This window comes from Protopterus annectens, chromosome 1.part0, assembly GCF_019279795.1.
Source record: "Protopterus annectens isolate FY-2018-M chromosome 1.part0, PAN1.0, whole genome shotgun sequence".
Lineage (NCBI taxonomy): Eukaryota > Metazoa > Chordata > Ceratodontiformes > Protopteridae > Protopterus > Protopterus annectens.
In genome coordinates, this window is record NC_056725.1 from 647,797,273 (window position 1) to 647,816,860 (window position 19,588).

Sequence of the window (19,588 nt, forward strand, 5' to 3'; positions counted from 1 at the left end):
GAATTTAATGGTATGCCTTGTGACCAAGTTTCAGCTGATAGCTCCTTTTGTGAACTGTTAATGACTCAAGAGAAGAAAACACGGTCTTTTAAAAAATTGCAGTGGCAAAGATTTAGCCTCTTGGCATACCTTGAATATGGAATAGCTCCATGGGGGCTGAGAATGCTTAAAATGCTCTCAACAGGTAATCTTTATCCTGATGTTTTGGCGAAGTGGCAACAATTAAATTTAAACTTAACTGCTGATTATATGAAACTGTTGCATAAGTATTTCTTTAAAATACAAATGGATTTGCAGGAAGAGATTGCTGTAGCTGAAAGCAAACTGCTAGACATGCCTGCATTTACTGAAAATCATGCTGTATATGATGAAATGTTACAGTGTGTAACTGACTATGAAAATAAACTGATTAACACTAAAAGACCTAAGTTGATTCAAGATTTTAAGGACTTCAAAAATAGAAATATCTTTTCCTGGCTGAAATGTCAATGTAATGTTATGTGAGTAGAGGGGGTGAAATAGTGGAACCACTCAACAGCTTGATATGCTAGACGGTTTCTCACTAAGCAATGTTAACTCTGGCATGAATAATATGAATGAACAGTTAAATTATAGTATCTCCATCCCTTCAAATAATTTATCAGATCAATTAAAAACGTCCGTGAACACAACAGGAAGTACCCAGGCTGAGCTACATAATGGTACAGTCCATCCTGCTTCTGAGATTCGTAATAGCACTATCCCTTTAGTATTAAGGCTACCGGAAGTGGTAGCCTTCAAACAAAGGGATACATCAAGAGACAGAATGCAAGGAAGGGGAAATGAACAGAAAAGATGTCGAAGCAAAGGTTCCGTAACACGGAGTCTCACAGTAAGTGAAACAAAGTAAATGGAACTTCTGTTGTTAATCTGTTGGACTTATTTTTAACTGAACATGAACTTAACTGACTAGGTAAGGGCTTACAGCTTATACCTTCAGGGACTGATGGTGTGGTTAATGCCCTAACAGAACTGAAATTGTTTGTACATAATTTGGGTTTGACATTGCTATATACAGACTCTATGTTATCTATGGTACCACAATGCAAAAAATCAAGCAGTTTTGTACCTATTAATTGTCCTGTAGTTGATGCATTTCATAACATCTGTGAGTGCGAAATCAGAGAATACTATAGTATAAAATATAAAAATAAATGCTATAATTTAACTGTTTCTGAATATGAAGCATTTAGAAGGTTTGAAAGTAATACAAATATTATTATAAAGCAAGCTGATAAAGGAGGAGCTGTAGTAAGTCAACAGGATAGACTACAAAAAATCTATGTATTAATTGTTAAGTGACACGATTGCGTTTGAAGAAATAAATAGTGTGGATGTTTCTAATTTTGTTAGTAGAGTTAATATGGCAGTATATTAACTGCAGTTTAATTTAGACATTTCTTTATAATTAAACACAAAAGCACGTTGAAGGCACAAACCACACAGGAACAGAAAACAGCAAAAGTGTAGCAAATATCCAAATAATTCATTTGTCCACAAGAAAAGAGATTAAGCACTTTCATATAAGTACTTCATCAGAATCACAACACTAAACACATCCAGCACTCTTAAATACCCCACCCTCAAAACCCAAACAAATGAAAATAACAAATACATTAACCCATACTATGACTGTTAAAAAAGTGATGTGAAATATGACCCAGCAAACATTAGAGCCTCGCAATGCATTTAAACATTTGATGTTGATAATATAAGTTAATACATTTATATCAAAACTAATTCAAATGCATAAAATTCATAAAAATGATTTTCATAAAAGTAAACAAATAACATATACACATACTGAAACAGGTTGATAGCTTAAGAAATAAATGTGGAATCAGACCACATAAACCCACCCCCTGGGAAAGTATGTGGATACTATATTAAAGGACTGTTTGGGGTCCTTTGACCACATTCGCAGAGATTCCTGGGATTTTCTCATGAAAATGAAAAATGTTGAATTTAATGAACATTGTGTTTTTGTTACAATTGATGTGGTTGAACTGTTCAATACCATCCCACATGATGTGGGATTAAAATGGTTTCATAGCTTCTTGTGTGAGTGTACTAGCCTGGATAATAACACTGTTAATGTTCTTGTGCATGGAATTGGTATTAAAGTATAACTTTGTCTATTTGGAAGGTCAGTACTATAGACAAAGAAAAGGGGTAGCAATAGGGGCTTCTTGTGCCCCTATTTTCACAAATATTGTATTGTTACAATGGGGAGACACATTTTATTCCCACATTTTGAGAGAACACCTTGGAATTTGTATCTCTGACTTTTTGATGACATTTATATTGTGTGAGATAGTGAAGTGAGTGAAATTGAGGGGTTTATTAGTTTTATAAATGCATCTACCCCTATTTTGAGCTTCACTTATCAATACAACCCCTTTAGTATGAATTATTTAGATTTTACCATGTCCAAGGACATACAGAACAAGAGATGGGTTAGCACCATATTTTGAAAACCAGCCTACAGCAACAGTATATTACATTTTGAAAGTAACCACCCCCCCATCAAAAATTTGGTATCTTCAAGGGGCAATACATCCATCCAGCCCATATGGTTTCAAGTTGGGAAACCTTTAACAAGGAATGTGAGAAAATGGGACATATGTTTTCTAGCAGAGGGTACCCTACTGAGATGGTCACGCAGGTATGTAGGGATATAACAGTCAAAAGGCAAACAGGAGATATTATTCCCCTCATTTGTTCCCATGAAACTTCAGGGAGCAATTCTTTTAGGAGAGGTGGTACAAATAGTAGGTTGGATTTACAAGGAGCTTTTATTACACAATAGTACAATAAGGCTGCCCACATTAGAAGCATTATTTATAAATATTGGCACATTTTTCCTACTTCAGGGAAATGAGCATGGTGGCTAACCAAAAACCCAAAATCATATTCAGGACAGGGAAAACCTTGAAAAATCATTTGGAGCAAGGCACTTTTGACCATGGATTGGAGTTTACAAAGAAAAAATGGGGAACTTATAGGTGTGGCAATTGTGCCCAATGCAAAATGGTCTTTGAAGGAGATTGCGTTACAGTGAATCATTTTAAAATTTTTCAAGGATTCACAGTAATTGTAACTCAGTGGGGGTTATATATGTCACCAGATGCTCAAAATGTGAGTGTTTCTATGTGGGGAAAACTAAGAGAAAGTTCAAGGAGCGTATGTATGAGCATGGATTGGACATCAGGAAGGGGGATATAAAAATGCATTGACCAAGCACATTAGTGAGGATAAGGACCACAGCTTCACCTTATTTGTTTTGGAATATTTACAATGGAACCTCAGGGACCATGGGAAGATCTGTTAGAAACCAAGGAGCTGAGGTGGCAACTGAGGCTCAATGCTACCCCCACCCAGGGTTTGAATGAAAGTACCTCTATAGCTAGCATTTTAAAGTTGAAATCATATGTGGTATGATTCCACATTTATTTCTTAGGCTATCAACCTATTTTAATATGTATATATGTTATTTGTTTACTTTTATGAAAATCATTTTTATGAATTTTATGCATTTGAATTAGTTTTGATATAAATTTATTAATTTATTAACATCAAATGTTTAAATGCTTTGTGAGGTTCTAGTATTTGCTGGGTCATATTTCACATCACTTTTTAACAGTCATAGTATGGGTTAATGTATTTGTTATTTTCATTGGTTAGGGTTTTAAGGGTGGGGTATTTAAGAGTGCTGGATGTGTTTAGTGTTGTGATTCTGATGAAGTACTTATATGAAAGCGCTTAATCTCTACCAATGATGAATTATGCAACAATAACATTAATGAGATGATACTTGAATTTAAGGAACAAGGTTATGAGGACACCCTCTTAGAGAATGCTAAGGCTGACATATTAGCTACTAGGGGAAGTCAGTCTAAACCATACTTTTCAGAAAATGGCACTATGGTTAGTAATAATAGTAATAATAATAGAGGAAATAAGAATTTAAGGTATATTACAACATTTAGCAGACGGTCTGATGGGATTAAATGTATCATTAGGAAGGACTTGGAAATCTTGAAATCTGTACCAGAGGCAGCCAATGTAATAGGAATAACACCTAATTTTAGTTATAAGAAGTGTAGAAATCTATAACAGAGGCTGTGTTATAAAGATATGTTAGGTACCAATAAAAGAACACAAGTCTATATAAAGAGAGGCATGGCACCATGCTATAAATGCAAGTGTTGTACTGATATTTTGAAGGGAAATAGATTTGTGCATCCAGTGAGTAACAGAGAATATGTATTTAGATATTTTGCCACCTGTGACATTACTAGTATAGTGTATATGGCTAACTGCATAAAATGCTGTGCCCTTTATGTAGGGAAGAGTACAAGAAATTAAAAAAAGAATCACTGAGCATAAATCTGAAATAAGAAGGGAAGTGTCTAGTAATGCCTTAGCAAAACACATAATGGATAAAGAAAGTGAGCATAGGTTCATGTTCAGGGTTATAAATGTTAAATTTAAGAATAGGAGGGGTTGTAACCTGAATAACATAATGGAGTTATATGAATATGACTGGATTATAAGATTAAATGCTGAACGTTGGCCAGGGCTAAATATATCTGTCAGTATTAAGCCAGTATTAAAGAAATGACAAATGATGTTGAAGGGTATATTAATGTATTTTATAAGTTTTATATAAAGTTCTGTACAACTGTTTTGTATGTGTACTTTTTCTTTTTCTTTTGGCTGTTCCCATTAGGGGTCACCACAGTGGATCATCTGTTTCCATTTCTTCCTGTCCTCTGCATCTTGCTCTGTCACACCAACCACCTGCATGTCCTCTCTCACCACATCCATAAACCTTATCTTAGGCCTTCCACTTTTCCTCTTACCTGGCAGCTTCATCTTTATCATCCTTTTCCCAATATACCCAGCATCCCTCCTCAGCACATGTCCAAACCAATGCAATCTCACCTCTCTGCCTTTGTCTCCAAACCGTCCAACCTGGGCTGACCCTCTAATATACTTATTCATAATCCTGTCTACCCTCGTCACACACAATGTAAATCTTAACATCTTTAACTCTGCCACATCCAGCTCTGAGTCTTGCCTTTTTCTCAATGCCACTGTCTCCAACTCATATAACATAGCTGGTCTCACTGCCCTCTTGTAGATCTTCCCTTTCACTCTTACTGGTACCTGTCTGTCATAAATCACACCTGACACTCTTCTCCACCCTGCCTGTGCTCTCTTCTTCACCTCTCTTCCACACTCGCCATTACACTGAACTGTTGATCCCAAGTATTTAAACTCATCCGCCTTCACCAACTCTACTCCTTGCATCCTCACCATTCCTCTATCCTTCCTCTCATTCACACACATATATTCTGTCTTAGTCCTGCTGACCTTCATTCCTCTCCTCTCTAGAGGATATCTCCGCCTCTCCAGGGTCTCCTCAACCTGCTCCTTACTCTCACTACATATCACAATGTCATTTGCAAACATCATAGTCCATGGGACTCCTGTCTGATCTCGTCTGTCAACCTGTCCATCACCTGTACTATATATATATATATATATATATATATATATATATATATATATATATATATATATATATATATATATATATATATATATATATATATATATATATATATATATATATGTATATATATATAATGTTTTAAGGGAATAACTGCATGAGCAGTAAGTTGCTAATTTAGTTAGAAAGCGTTTTAGATAGTTTTAATTGTTTAATTGTTTGATTGTTTAATTATTGGCTGTGTCACATGTTTTTTAATGATATAAAATATGTGGTAGTTTGGATGGTATATACAATGAAGAAGGGTTTATACCTGAAAACTCTGTGAGTTGTGAATACATTTGCTAATTGTTGTTAAATGCTCTGTGTGTCTATATTTTTGGAGTTTTTTGTTTTAATTTATATTAACCACATCCCTAGACTGCCACATTTGCATACAACAATATCTAGTAAGACAGCTGTAGTAATACTTGCTAGAGATTTCATACTGTTGTAGTACTACAGCGATCTTTGAATCACCCTCTTATAATGTACTAAGCAATCTTGTTTGAAACAGGATTGTGCAATGTGCTATGTATTTCTGCATGCCTCCATATATATGTGTATAGAAGGTGAATCTACTGAAATTAATGAATAAATCAACGGTCTCTTTAAAACAAAACCTTACTTATTCTTGCATCTTTTATGAAATGGTTTCTTTCTGTTTATAAACTCAACTTTGAAATTGTCATATGCTGAATGCCCAATACCATGAAATGCCTTTCATGAATTGCTCAAACAAGACAAATCTTGCAGCAATTTCCTTATTGGATATTTACTTTTGTACTTTAAAAGATAAGTTCAAAAGATAAGCCTAGTTTTCTTGCCAGATAGGAACTGTGAATTTGGTAACATGAAAAAGGTAGCGTAAGCAAAATCATAGGGAAATGTGTGTTTATTGTGTACTGTACAACTATACAAAAAAAAAAAACTTAACACTAAATGCATGATCATACTGTTGCTGAGTATTGAATGTTCATAAAGCAACATAAATAATACATTAGAGGTTGCTGATATGTGCAGAATAAAATTCTGCAAAAGTAATTTATAGCTTTTCCTAATCATTCCTATGTATAATTGGACAAAGAGGGTCACTTCAGTATTCAGGGTATATACACCAAAGAAGAGGAGCAGGCATGTATCTGTCCCTTTTTTCTTACATGTTTATTCCACCTAAAATAATTGCTGGAACATTTAAATGAATTGCATTAATATTTTATTAAAAAAATAAATAAATAAAAATAATTCATCAATACCTGATGCTTCAGTATACTAGTCTAAAATTAATACTGTGATGCTAGAGTGCTATAATGTATATAAATGCCCAACTCAGCTACCAGAGGCCTCTGTTTAACTAAAGGCCCACATATTTTACAGGTGTTGCAATTTGCTAGCTTTATCATCCCTCATAATCCATATACGAGTTGCACAGACCAAGTAACTGTGTAGAATAGAACCCGCAAACTATCATTACATGTATTAATTTCTGTGTCTCCCGCCACAGATGCCAACCACTTAGTGAAACAATCAGGGACAAAGGCTTAAAATTAAAGAAAATGTTTAAGTATTTCTCTTATATACTTTGAAAATTACTGGTACAACAGGTTTAGCACACATTTTCTGAAGGATACACAGTTTGAAACTCAAATCTTTATTATTTAATGGCTGCACCACTCAATTACTTACCAGAAAACTACACATTTTAAAATGAACAGACCAAATCATAAGTTAAAATCTAGGATATTATGTAGAATCAGGGGCAGCTGAGAGCTATGTCTCTCCCATTTGTTGTGGACTGGAGCCACTAACATAAATAATTGTCTAAAGGAAGCGGTAGTGGAGGAATCTGACCTCAGCATGAATTGGACCAGCATAATGGTGGCGGCAACTCTTTAGCAAAATGGTGAGCGGTTGTGGTCCATCACACTTGGCTGCTCCTTCACTGCTGATGATAGCTGTGTGTGATACGGGAGGTGGAACATACCTGTCAACTGTATCTCGTTATGAGGAATGTTAATCATTTTGAGTCTTAATTCATTCACTCTATCCTTTAGCTCATTTTGTATACTTCCTCTTTACACCCATTACACCTTATGGTGGCCTGACATATTTTGGAGCTGTCTTCTTTAACTAAGTAGTTTACCAATTAATAATAGTCAGGATAAAAATGGCAGTTTGTAATTAACAAAGCAATACTAAGATTATTGATTTAAGATGTATTGTTGTGGTTTTATTAATCACTATTTGTCATTTGTTTATTTTTTATATTCACCTTTGAGCATTATGTCACTGATGGGCATGGTTAAATGTACTAGGAGACAGAAAATATATTGCCACTGTCTAGGTATAGTATACTGTTTTGGAGATGTTGCTAGTTGTTTGCCAGTAATTATGAAGATATGTAATACTTGTGTACATAGATTAATATTTCCCAAAAAAGTGACTTACAAACTATTGCATATTATGTAAATCATTGGATGATGCCAAAGAAAATTATGAGTGATATTTTCACTGTAAGTTGTATATTTATATTATTTAAATAAATAATCATGTTGTTTATACATCTGTTAATTTCTTAGTAAAATAGCTCTCAAAAATACACATCTTAGTAAAATGGCTCTCAAAAATACATTTCTTTATGTCTTATAGACAAGACACTAAGATAAATCTAGCAAAACTGAAGTGCTATGACGTGTATGTTTAAGTTGTACAGTTTCCATGATATGAAATGTTGATTGTTTATGTAGAAAGGAAAACATAATTTGGTACATTATAATATAAATTGCAGTGGTGGTGCTGCGGTAGCATTGTCGCCTCACAGTAAGACGTTGTCCTGTTCGATTCTCAGCTAAAGCGTCTTCTGTATGGAGACATGCGTGAATGGGTGTACCTTCTTTGAAGGTTGTGCACCAGAGCTAGCAACTCGGCACGTAAAAATCTACTGCCAATCATTAGCGGATCGGAGTTCCACTGTGGCGACCCCTAACCTGGAAAAGCTGAAAGACACAACAACATAATATATTAGATTATTGATGAAAGACTGTATATGAACTATTATCAGTGTTTTGAATACTTTTTACCAAGATCATTGCTGTTTGTATCTTTTTGCATTTTACCAAATAAGTAACTGCTTGGGAATTTACTGCTTATAGGTTCTTACCAGGCAGATGGGCTGAAGAACCATAGGTAGCTACATGGCTTGCAGTCTAGGGAAAATTGAAGAGTCTAGCTTGGATTCCCACTTACTACAAGCGATGTCCTATTAACTGACTTGCTCAAGGTCACCCAGTAGAGAAAGGAGGGCTGAGGGAATTAAACCCTGCACCACCATAATAACATCTCACAGCCCTAAACCGTTGTACCAACTGTCAGACATAGAGGGCTTAGATGTGTAACTCATAGTTTAATAGATGTATTGCCACTCCACATGATGACAGCCATACTGCTTATTCCATGAGTAAATTTTGTTGGTACCCATTCAGTCATCAAGGCAGAACTTGAAGAAGATCAGTGTTACATTGTTTGACATGTAAGAGGAGTTCCAAAATAAAAAAAAAAAAAAAAAAAAAAAAAAAAAAATTTAAAACGTTACATAATCCCCTACTTAAATATATCAACTCCAAGATCACACTACAGTGCAGAAAATGGCAAAGTAACGAAAGCGGCCAAGTGAATTCTTTCCCATGGAAAGAATTCACTGAAAAGCCGCTTCGCTATTTGCCTTTTCACTCTTTTCGGTTCAATCAAGACGCAGTCAACAAACTGCGTCTGTGATCTGGTAATAGGAACCCGAAAACAATACAGTCTTTCTGACAGGGCAAAGTGCTTGGAGAGTTGGATTCCAAATGGTGCATTATGTTGTATGATTGATTAGATGAAGGGAGAAAAGATAGGAATTATGACATCTTTGGATATGGAGAATATATCTTTGAGAATAAACTGATCAAAGTATAAGTATTTCTTAAGTATAACTGAAACTTGATGATTGAAAGACAGGCCATTTTGATGAAGTTATCTAGATCTTTAATGACTGTTCCTTTCCTAAGGGGGGGGGGTCTCATTTAAGCAGTAATCAGTTGAATAGACTTGTTTCTCAATGGTAACTACACTACATATTTTGAAATTAAGCTTAAGAACATGATTGATAAAGCAAGTGTTGGTTCAAGCAGGCCCCTTTGGAAGAGTATTTGTCCATGGTGGGGTGGTATTAGCAGCCACTTTGCAAACTGTCAGCAAACTTGGTTAACCATAGTAATTTGACTTCTGCTTTAATATTAGAGGTGGGTAGCAAAGAATATTTAATGTTTCTGGGGCTGACCATGGAGGAAAACAAGAAGTTGCCTGCAGTGGTTTGCATCTTATTCTGGCTTTGCAGGACTAGTGTGATTTGTGTAAAGCAACTTGGAATAGTTTAATTTGTGACATGGTTTGTTTGGAACAAAAGTGAAATGCATTACATGGTTATCTTCTTTTATCATTCTGACATTTATATTGTTGATAAAAATGGCAATAACTGCTTGGTTGGGGTTGTCTTGATGTAAGTAAATGAACCTGTTGTCTCTTGCTCAGTTTCTCATCTGAAAAAAGGGATAAAATGCATCAAATAATACCCATACCTTTGGAGCTTCTGGGAGGCTGGTGGCCCCACACGCACCAAAGCTGTATACATTTATTTTGACAAGGGCTAAGGAGTTGAGTCTGCCCTGAACCTCACCTAGTCCAGCTCTGCTCAGAAGTGCACCAAGAAGGTCACTGTAGCTTGTGTAGGGAGCTTGGGATGATTCATTATTTCTTTAACTTTCCTCACAACCCTCAGAGGTCACTATCTTGTGATGGGCTGGTGACAGCGTGGTTATTATTTCCTTAATTTTCATCACAAACTTTAGAGGGGTATACAGATGGTCAATAAGCTTGTACAAGAGCAGTGAACTCTCATGTAACAATTTGGTACAATTACTGCTATCATTAGTTTTTTTTTTAATTTTCCTCACAATTGAACATCAAATCTACATAAAGGTGGCTGTATATTGGGGAGACTAAAGAAACATTCTGTTTATATATGTCTGACAGTAAATACGTTCTGTTTGTTTTTTCAATTTTGTACAAGTTTGACTTTAGACTGGTAGACAGACTTTGGCTGCCTTTTGCAGGTAAGGATGAGGGGCCATGCTGTGTATATACATGACAGCAACATGAAATGGATTCCATTGGTTTCACTGACAGGGAGTATGGTTGACATCTGTTTAATCAATTGCATTTGGTCAATTATACAGATAGTTGACAGGTGTGCAAGATCGACATTCCCTGGGTAGGGAAATATTCCCTTTCCCTGGGGACTGTGCAATCTTGAAGTTAGCATATAGTTAGCAGGGGGTGTTGTTTATGTTTTTATTAAGTAATATTTGTATGTACCGAGAAACAATCTCAGCACATGCGTACTAGGAAGTCAACATTTCCATTTTCAACATAGAGTGGTTTATCTTCAGGATGTTGACATTCATGTTAGTTGATCACCCGAATGCAAACCCATAAAATATATGAATGTGGCCATTTGTCCTTTAATTTGCATCCCAATCTAACAACAGATGGGGATACACAGAAAGTGACTACATTTTCTAAGGTGAGGATAGAAGGCAGTTACTATTTCCAGATATGATTAATGCATCATTACAAGAATTTGTCTTCTGTGTTTATTGTGCACTGCAGTTGTCCAGCTTTGGTCATTAGGACTTGGATACCACTCATTTCTTCACTGAAATAAAAAAAAAAATACATATATATATATATATATATATATATATATATATATATATATATATATATATAAAATTTCTTTCCTTATGCATTATTTTTGTTCAGGCCATCACTGGATCAAAAGTTTGGAAAAAAGCTCTAAAATGCACTTCAGAGCATCTATAACCCCCTGGCTTCTGAGTACCTGTCAGTCCCCATTACCCCCAGCTTAATTTTGTTATTTCAGTGTAGCCTTAATCAATTACAGTATGTAGTGAGGATGCAGGAAAAACAAAGTTGAAGTGCAAGCTTGAGTTTCTTCCCTCAGTTATGATTTTGTTTGAGGTCACGGTCAGATGGCTCATTACCTTGGTTTGTTCTGCTAGGTATAGATCACATGATTCCCACCCTAATATAGTTATACAGCTTCTGATTATCAAAACATAATGCTGCTTGAATGGAAATAAGCAACAGTCAGATCCATGGCCAGTCAATCAAAACCCAAGGACACCAGAAACTTTCAACTCATATTAGTACATCCAATCCTATGAAAATCCTTGAAGAATCGTCTTTATGCACTGGTTATGTAAAAATACTGCACCATCATGACTTTTGGTCAGAACACGGCACCATGACTGTCCTAAGTCATTACTGATATCATTCTACAAAACATGAACAAAGACCAACTCTTATGTGCCACATTCATTGATCTCAGAAAGGTCTTCATTCTTGTAGACCATGAAGTCCTACTCGATGTTCTACTCAGCACAAGTTATCAGCCACAGCTCCCTAACCTGGTTCAAAAATGTCATTACTGACAGACACTTTAAATGTCAGAAAACCTCATTATCATTGCTATTACTGTTAATATATGTTTCATCTCTATTTAGTTACTACTATAGTTTAGCATTTAACACACTTCCCTCTCATTTTGACTCACATGTAAAAATCTCATTCTTACTAGGTAACTAACTAACTAACTAACTAACTAACTAACTAACTAACTAACTAACTAACTAACTTACTAAATGCATAAACAAGTACATAAATAAATAAATAAATAACTAAATAAATAAATAAATCTATGATATGTGGAAAAAGGTAAAAACTCTTCACAGTCTCTTCCAATTGGCTCATTACCCATAACCAGAAGGAACATATGCAATGATAAACTGCGGACCCATCTTGTATGCTCATATAATACTTTACAAAAATTGTATGCATTTCCTTCATGTGCAGTCATCATGGAGAAGCTTAGAATCAAGTAATTTAAAAATGTAATACTTTTTAAATGTCATTCTGCCTAAATGATGTTCAGAAATGTACAGAAATATTGAAAATACAAAAATGTTTGGCATAACATTCCAAATTCTACATTTAGCTAATGAGCTAGAATTTAACTTGTAAGCTTAGAAATATATCTAGAAAGAAATTCTCCAGGGGGATTCATAAAGAATGCCACCAGTTGTGTTAAGGGATGTGGTAAAAAGACCCTGTTTCACAATGCATATTTTGGAATTCAGAGACATATTAGCTGCAATGAGGAAAGACCTCATTATCAGCTAATTTGCATGTCTCTGAATCACAGTTAACCACTGTGAATGCTGATCAGCAGTTTCTCTGTGATTACATTGTGTTAGCACAGACACTTCCTATTATTCACTCTCCCAAACACAATACACAGTCTCAAACATATGCACACACATACACACGTGTGCATATTCATATCCCAAACTTGTCCCTTTGTGGTCAGAATGTCCCTGATGTCTCTATTTTCCTACCCTTGTAAATCTTAGATTATTGTAGTCAGTCATTAATGCCAGACACTAGAGTTTAATATTAGTGCAAAAACTGTTAGACTAGCAACTGTCTAAGTTTGTGGGGGGGCATAATTTTATATCTATCCCTGATTTTGTCCTAACTTGTACTAGAAAGCTGAGAGATATGCCTCCTGTCCATTGTCCCTCTCCCTCATATGTCATGAGCTGTTTCAGGCATGGAATAATACCAGAGATACTCACTCTATATGTCTAAATATCTATGTATGTATATAAACTGCTGCATTCATTTATCTGCAGAACACTAGGTTAATGCCAAGGTTTACTGTAGCAAGGCTGCAAGGCTTGAATCCTTTTACCCTGGATTTTTTTGGCAACTCTTTTTTTCACATAGTATCCCTGGTGTCTACTGGTGACACAGAGGACTAATATCCTCTGTAGGAGGTGGAAGGCACATGGCTGGAATCCTTTTTAGTACCTTCATAAAAATATTCCTGGTTTCTAGTGGTTCCTTGCACCATGTTTATTTTTTTTAATATGGTGCCTTTAGAGCGCATTATATAGAACACCCATGGTGTCTAGTGTTTCACCACATCCCTATTATCTTTATGTTTCATGACAACTGGTGTATTGTTTCCCCCCATCCCTGTTAGGTTTAAGTGCCACCACAGAGCAAAAAGTTCTCGCTGGTGTCATGTGCCCCCGACCCATGTAATTGAAGTAATGTCCAGTGGTTCGGGTTACCCCCAACTCACACAGCTAAATTCATCCCTGATGGCTAGTGTTCTGCTTGACACAATGTTACAGGCTTTACTGTTTAGTTTAAGGGTTTGTGAAGGTATGACAGTTACCCCCACACCCCCACACATAGACATTCATTACACACACACACACACACACACACACACACACACACACACACACACACACACACACACACACACACACACATATACACACTAACCGAACCCACCCTTCATTAACCCCCTCTACTGCTAACTCCCAGGCTGACACATACACACTGACACATATACTCACACCTGCAGTCCCTCACATGCACTCACACTTTAACACCCCTAACACTATCTGACTACTAAACACCCTAAATCTTAGCACTATTGTGATGAATGAACACAGCTTTTTGGCAGGGTTCATTATTTCAAGTAGCCAGGAGTGACCATGCTAAATTATGCAGCGGAACAATTCACTTGGCTGTGTAAATGGCCTACCACAGGCAGTCCCATGAGTAGAACACATGGATAATTAGCATATGCCTCTCCCCCAAACTGCCTCTTAGCATGTAGCATAGCCACAGAGACAGCCCCCCCCCCTCCATGGTGCTGCATGGCTTTGTTCAGCAGTACAGTGGTAGGGATGTCTCTAAATTCTAAAAAGTTATTGCAAGGTGTACACCTTGTGTACACTTAAGGTAATTTTCGTGAATGCAGCTCCTTATATAATAATTAACTATTATTATATGCAAAAGTAGTGAAGAGGTCTCAGAAATTACCAGAAGAATAATTTTTATCTAATAAAAACATTACAATCCTTACACTACTGAATATGTACATAAAAAAAAACTAAAATGAAATTGCATCATTGATAAAATAACATAAAATGAGGCCAGATTCATAAGGGTTATCACACATTGTATACTATTGTATTGCTTATGAATTCAAGAACAGCCCTAGCACAATGCACTGTCTATTAACTTAGAAAGGTTACACTAAGTGTACAGACAGTATACACTTTGTGGTAACCTTCATGAATCCAGCCCAAGATGTTTGCATTTTACTCATTATATTATTTCTTTGTATTGTAATTTTTACTGTTTCAGTTTTATGTAAGAACATGAGAACTATTGTACTTAGTGGTAACATGAAATTTACATCTTTATACAAAATGTGTAATGTAATACCTGAAAAGTTAGAGATCTCGCCTTCTGGACATGGAGCACAACCAAAACAGCAGACTGGTTCACCCTGGAGGGGTACTTTTCTGAAACCTGCAGAACAACTGTCACTGCAAAATGATTTTGGTATCTACAGAAAAAGAAATACTGTAAACCAACATGAATGAGGAAATATAAACAGATAATGTGAAATTTGGTGATTAACAGACGCAGTTATAAAATGTTACTATGGTTAACTGTTTCAAAACAAGACTTCATCTTGCTTACAGCAGATACAAGAGCACCTAAATAAGGTGTACTTTGTATTAAATAGGGAATATAAGTTAAGAAAAGAGGTTTTGCAAGGACAGTGGATTATACATTTTGGCAGGTGGCAGCTTCCAACTAAACTGTTGACATCTGAAAATGGTAGCTGAATAGTCAGAATGATATTTAATAGATGTAGTAAATGGACTATGGACTATTTTGCTATTCTTGAGTGGTTTGTACAGTACACCAAGCCCATTTTCTGTAGATGGTCTGGGAGAGACAGAAAAGTATATTTATGTTAACAAGAAATGAGAAGTGGAAATATGTGCAATATGTAATGTGTTACAGAAACTTCTTAAACATTACAGTAGATGGATAATGAAACAATTGAAAATATTCAACAATAGTATAAAGTAAGCAATAAATTCCATATGATATTGAAACATGTGGCAGTAAAACTGAAACACATTATTGGGTTTAACATTTGCATGAATGATCATATCTTATGATCATTTATTAATATAAAGGAAAATATGAACTTAATTGGGACTTTAAGGAAATAAGCACAATCATAATGGGAACAAATTACAGTTATTAGTCAACATGTAAATGTAGCAAAGAAACAGCTAAAACTAAGGGAATCAATGTCAGTGTGTATAAAGGGGAGAAAAAAGCTGTTAGAGGAGAGAATGAAGATTAGTGCACATACAGGGAAGGGATAGGAGAAAAGTAAACAGGTTTTAGATGGTAGAATAGGCAAGCAGAAGAATTATAAGAAAAGGAGGAAGGCTACAGTGTGTGCCTGAAATATAAACAGTAACTAGGAAGTAATGCTCAAAGTGTTTATGGTCATGAGGCTTAAAATGAAGACATATATAAGCATATGTGTTGCAAAAGACAACGAAGAGAGAACAGAAGTAGGTAGTTTGTGCAGAAAAACAGAATACCATCAGAAAAGGAGAAAAATTATAATTAGCTGCAGTCAATAAAAAGTGTGCACGTTGCTATTTGCAAACTTTGTAGATGAACTTTATAAAATGTAACTATTGGATCTATAATGGCATAATGAGAAAGTGATGAGAAAAAATAATACAAAGTTATGTTGTGTGATAAGTGCAAATCCATCTCTCCTTATACTATAATTATAGTACTGCTGTGAATAGGGTACATTAATCAAATATTTGAACATTAATTAGAAAATAGTTCCATAGGCTTCCAAGGTACTGATCACTGTGGACTTTGTCAAATTTCTGTTGACTACTGGTATGCTTAGTAATGAGGCAGTAGCTGATTAAAAGTGTCTCCAGAGAGTATGTTGCTTTACGATTTTAGAGATAGATGGTTAATTATCTGAGTAAAGTGTTTTTTTTTGTGAATAAAAGTTAGGTGGCTTATGTGTATTGTGTCCTGGAATGCATACCGTCCTTACATAAGCTGGTTCAGTGATGTGGTCTGTCTGATTCACTAAAATGAGTCTAGCTACTCTGTTGTAGGAAGCTTATAGTTAATTAACAAACCTTTACTATTACTGAAATATAGCACTGAGCCAACTAATGGCTGGGGTGGAAAAATGCAGCAGCCATATTCTGTCAGTATTATAGGATTAGGAATCATAATTCTGCAATGGCCACCAAGTATGATATTTGTTCTGCAATGGTGTCAGTACCACGAGTTCAAATTTTGATAACAGTCTAGCAGAATGCCAAGATATGTCATAATACTAACATTAACACAAGACCCACTAATGTATAAGTGGGTATTTTGAGTAGACTACTTAAGAAAGAGATCCCTAGTTTTGGTTTAATTAGAACTTGCTGCTAATCTTGATGTCTTCAGCTGTTTTCCAATTTAACAAAGTTATGCTGCCGAGACATGTGTAATACATTTAATACTTGCAGGATTATACTGTCATCAGCATATAGGACAACTGTTACAGCTCAACATGTTATAGTGTTATTTTTAAATTAATTTATTGTTTATTTCTATTTTGCATTTGTTACCCCAAGGGCGATCACTGATCTCATTGACCCTATTTCAGTCTCAACCTAACTGTAAAGATACTTTATTCAGAGCAAATGACAAAAATCAATATATACTTGTATTACATACAGAATATATATATATATATATATATATATATATATATATATATATATATATATATATATATATATATATATCTGAATTTAAGTGTTGGTATATATTAGACAGTAGGGACCTAGCACTGACATTTGAGGCAGTCCAGTAGCAGTAATGTATGACTCTGAAATGCTGCTTTCCCATTTCATGATCTGTTCACAGTTATACATATTATTAAGAAACCATACAAAAGAAGATATGATAAAAAAAATAATGCTAAGCTTTTTAAGTGAAAGAGGAGACAAGTGACTATGGGGTGAGGATGTGGCAATAATATCAGCAGAAGCTGTGTGTCTGTTGTGATGATGTCCTGAATAAACACCAAATCACTGTCTGTTTGTTAATGCAAGAAAAAGATTGTGAGGTTTTAGTTTAAGAAACAAAATGGTTAAAGTTCTTAAGAAGCTTCATTTTGCTTTTATGTAAACTTTCAGTTTTCACTTGAAAGCACATGACCTGCACATTTCAACAACTGCAAGTGATGGCAATTGCCAATGTTGTTTCATTGTTTGCTATCATTTGGATTGTATAATCAGCTAACTATTATGTTGCATAGAGTGTTGCAGCTGTGTCATGGGATAAAACATTTAGTTTAGCACTAGTAAGCCAAAAGATTAAAATCCCTGATTTGTTCTTGTAAGTTGTTGGGGTCGAGTCTAACCCTAGTGACAAGATCACTGAAAGTGCTGCCGATACTGATAAACCCCTTTAAAGTAGGTGTCTAGAAAAGAAGAAATAAACTATTAAAAGACATGCTGAATCTTCCTCTGTTACCACATTTTGAAAAACATTGCCTACAGACAGGATGTGTATCTTGGAGAAATTCAAATTGGCATTGAATAAACATGTGGCCCACAGAACACTTGAATACAGAAGATCCGAATGGCAGATTATGCAAAATATGCAGCACTAAGCCCTGCATCTGCATCTTCATCTGCCCTCTTCCTCCTTCCCTACTACTGAGGAAGTGTTTAAAATGGTTACTTGTATAAAAGTTTAACTATAGAAATTATGGCTCGGTAAGTTGAAAAGATCAATATAGCGGCTAACTTCATTCTTGGGGGGATTTAAATCTCCATGGTATCAACTGGAACTACGTGAGGTGAAGTGGTAGGATGGATAATATATTTTAGCCTGTGATCATGGAGGTAGGTGCAGTACAAGTGTATAAAATAACAAGAGGAAACAACATTCTTTTGTTTTAATATCTCAACATGTTAATGATAGGGGCGCTATTATTTTAACTCCCATAGATGTCTCTGACCACTGTTTAGTTAAATATAATTTTAGTTGGAAATTTCCCTTAAGAAAATGCAATTTGCCTCTTTGTAAAAACTACTATAAAGCTGGCTTTCTGACTATTAATGATTTCATTGGCTAATGGAAAAAATGAGAGATGAGTCTGGAGGTTTATCAGTAGCAGAGATGTGGATTAAATTCTATGAGAGAATGAACCTCTCTATAGACACGTTTGTTCCAGTAAGAAAAATGGAAAGTACATCAACACTGAATAGTGGTCCTTGGCTTATTTCTGAAATGGAGACGTGCTTAAGGAAAAAAGGAGATGTAGGGAAAAACTAAAGGAAAAACCCATCTGAAATGAATAGATTTTCTTATTAGAGTGGCGTTAAATATTAGACAGGATATCAGAAAGGCTAAGTATGAGTATAAATTAAGTCTGGCGTGCAGTGTGAAAGATAACAAATCATCATATAAATATATTAGACAAAGTAAGAAGGCTTGGGAATTCAAACATTTTTTGACAAGTGAAGATAGAATATAGAGATATCCAAGTGTGATGGTTGATAACTTTGCTTAGAATTTTGAGGAGCTAGTAAAGAAGATGGCCTTATGAAAATACCTCCTTGCTTAGCAGAATATGAACAGTAGCTTTGGTAGGGTGGGATGAAGGGGGCAACTAACCCAGGTGCAAAAGTGTTAGGGGGCACAATTGGCCATCCACTTCTGATTGCTCGTTAATGCATACTGGCTATTAAAAGCCAGTATTACATTTGCAGTCAGTTTAGAGCACTGCAGCATGTCTTTAACAACTACATTTGTAGCAAGCAGTTTGCTACAGTTTAAAAGAAAAAAAAAGAGATTAGGCCTATATGTTTGACTAGTTTTATTTGTAAGATCTCAGCAAGATAGATAGGGCACAGATAAGACACAAATTATCAA

The 19,588-nt window shown here is 35.4% G+C and overlaps 1 protein-coding gene across 1 annotated transcript in view; it reads right to left on the bottom strand.

Annotated features, from left to right (window-relative positions):
- Positions 1-19,588, bottom strand: part of LOC122793260 (vomeronasal type-2 receptor 1-like) — a 298,634-nt gene that overhangs the window by 23,029 nt on the left and 256,017 nt on the right. The window contains exon 5 of the mRNA XM_044061159.1: positions 15,026-15,149. Within this exon, the coding sequence (XP_043917094.1) occupies positions 15,026-15,149 (124 nt within the window). The remainder of the gene's footprint in view (positions 1-15,025; positions 15,150-19,588) is intronic.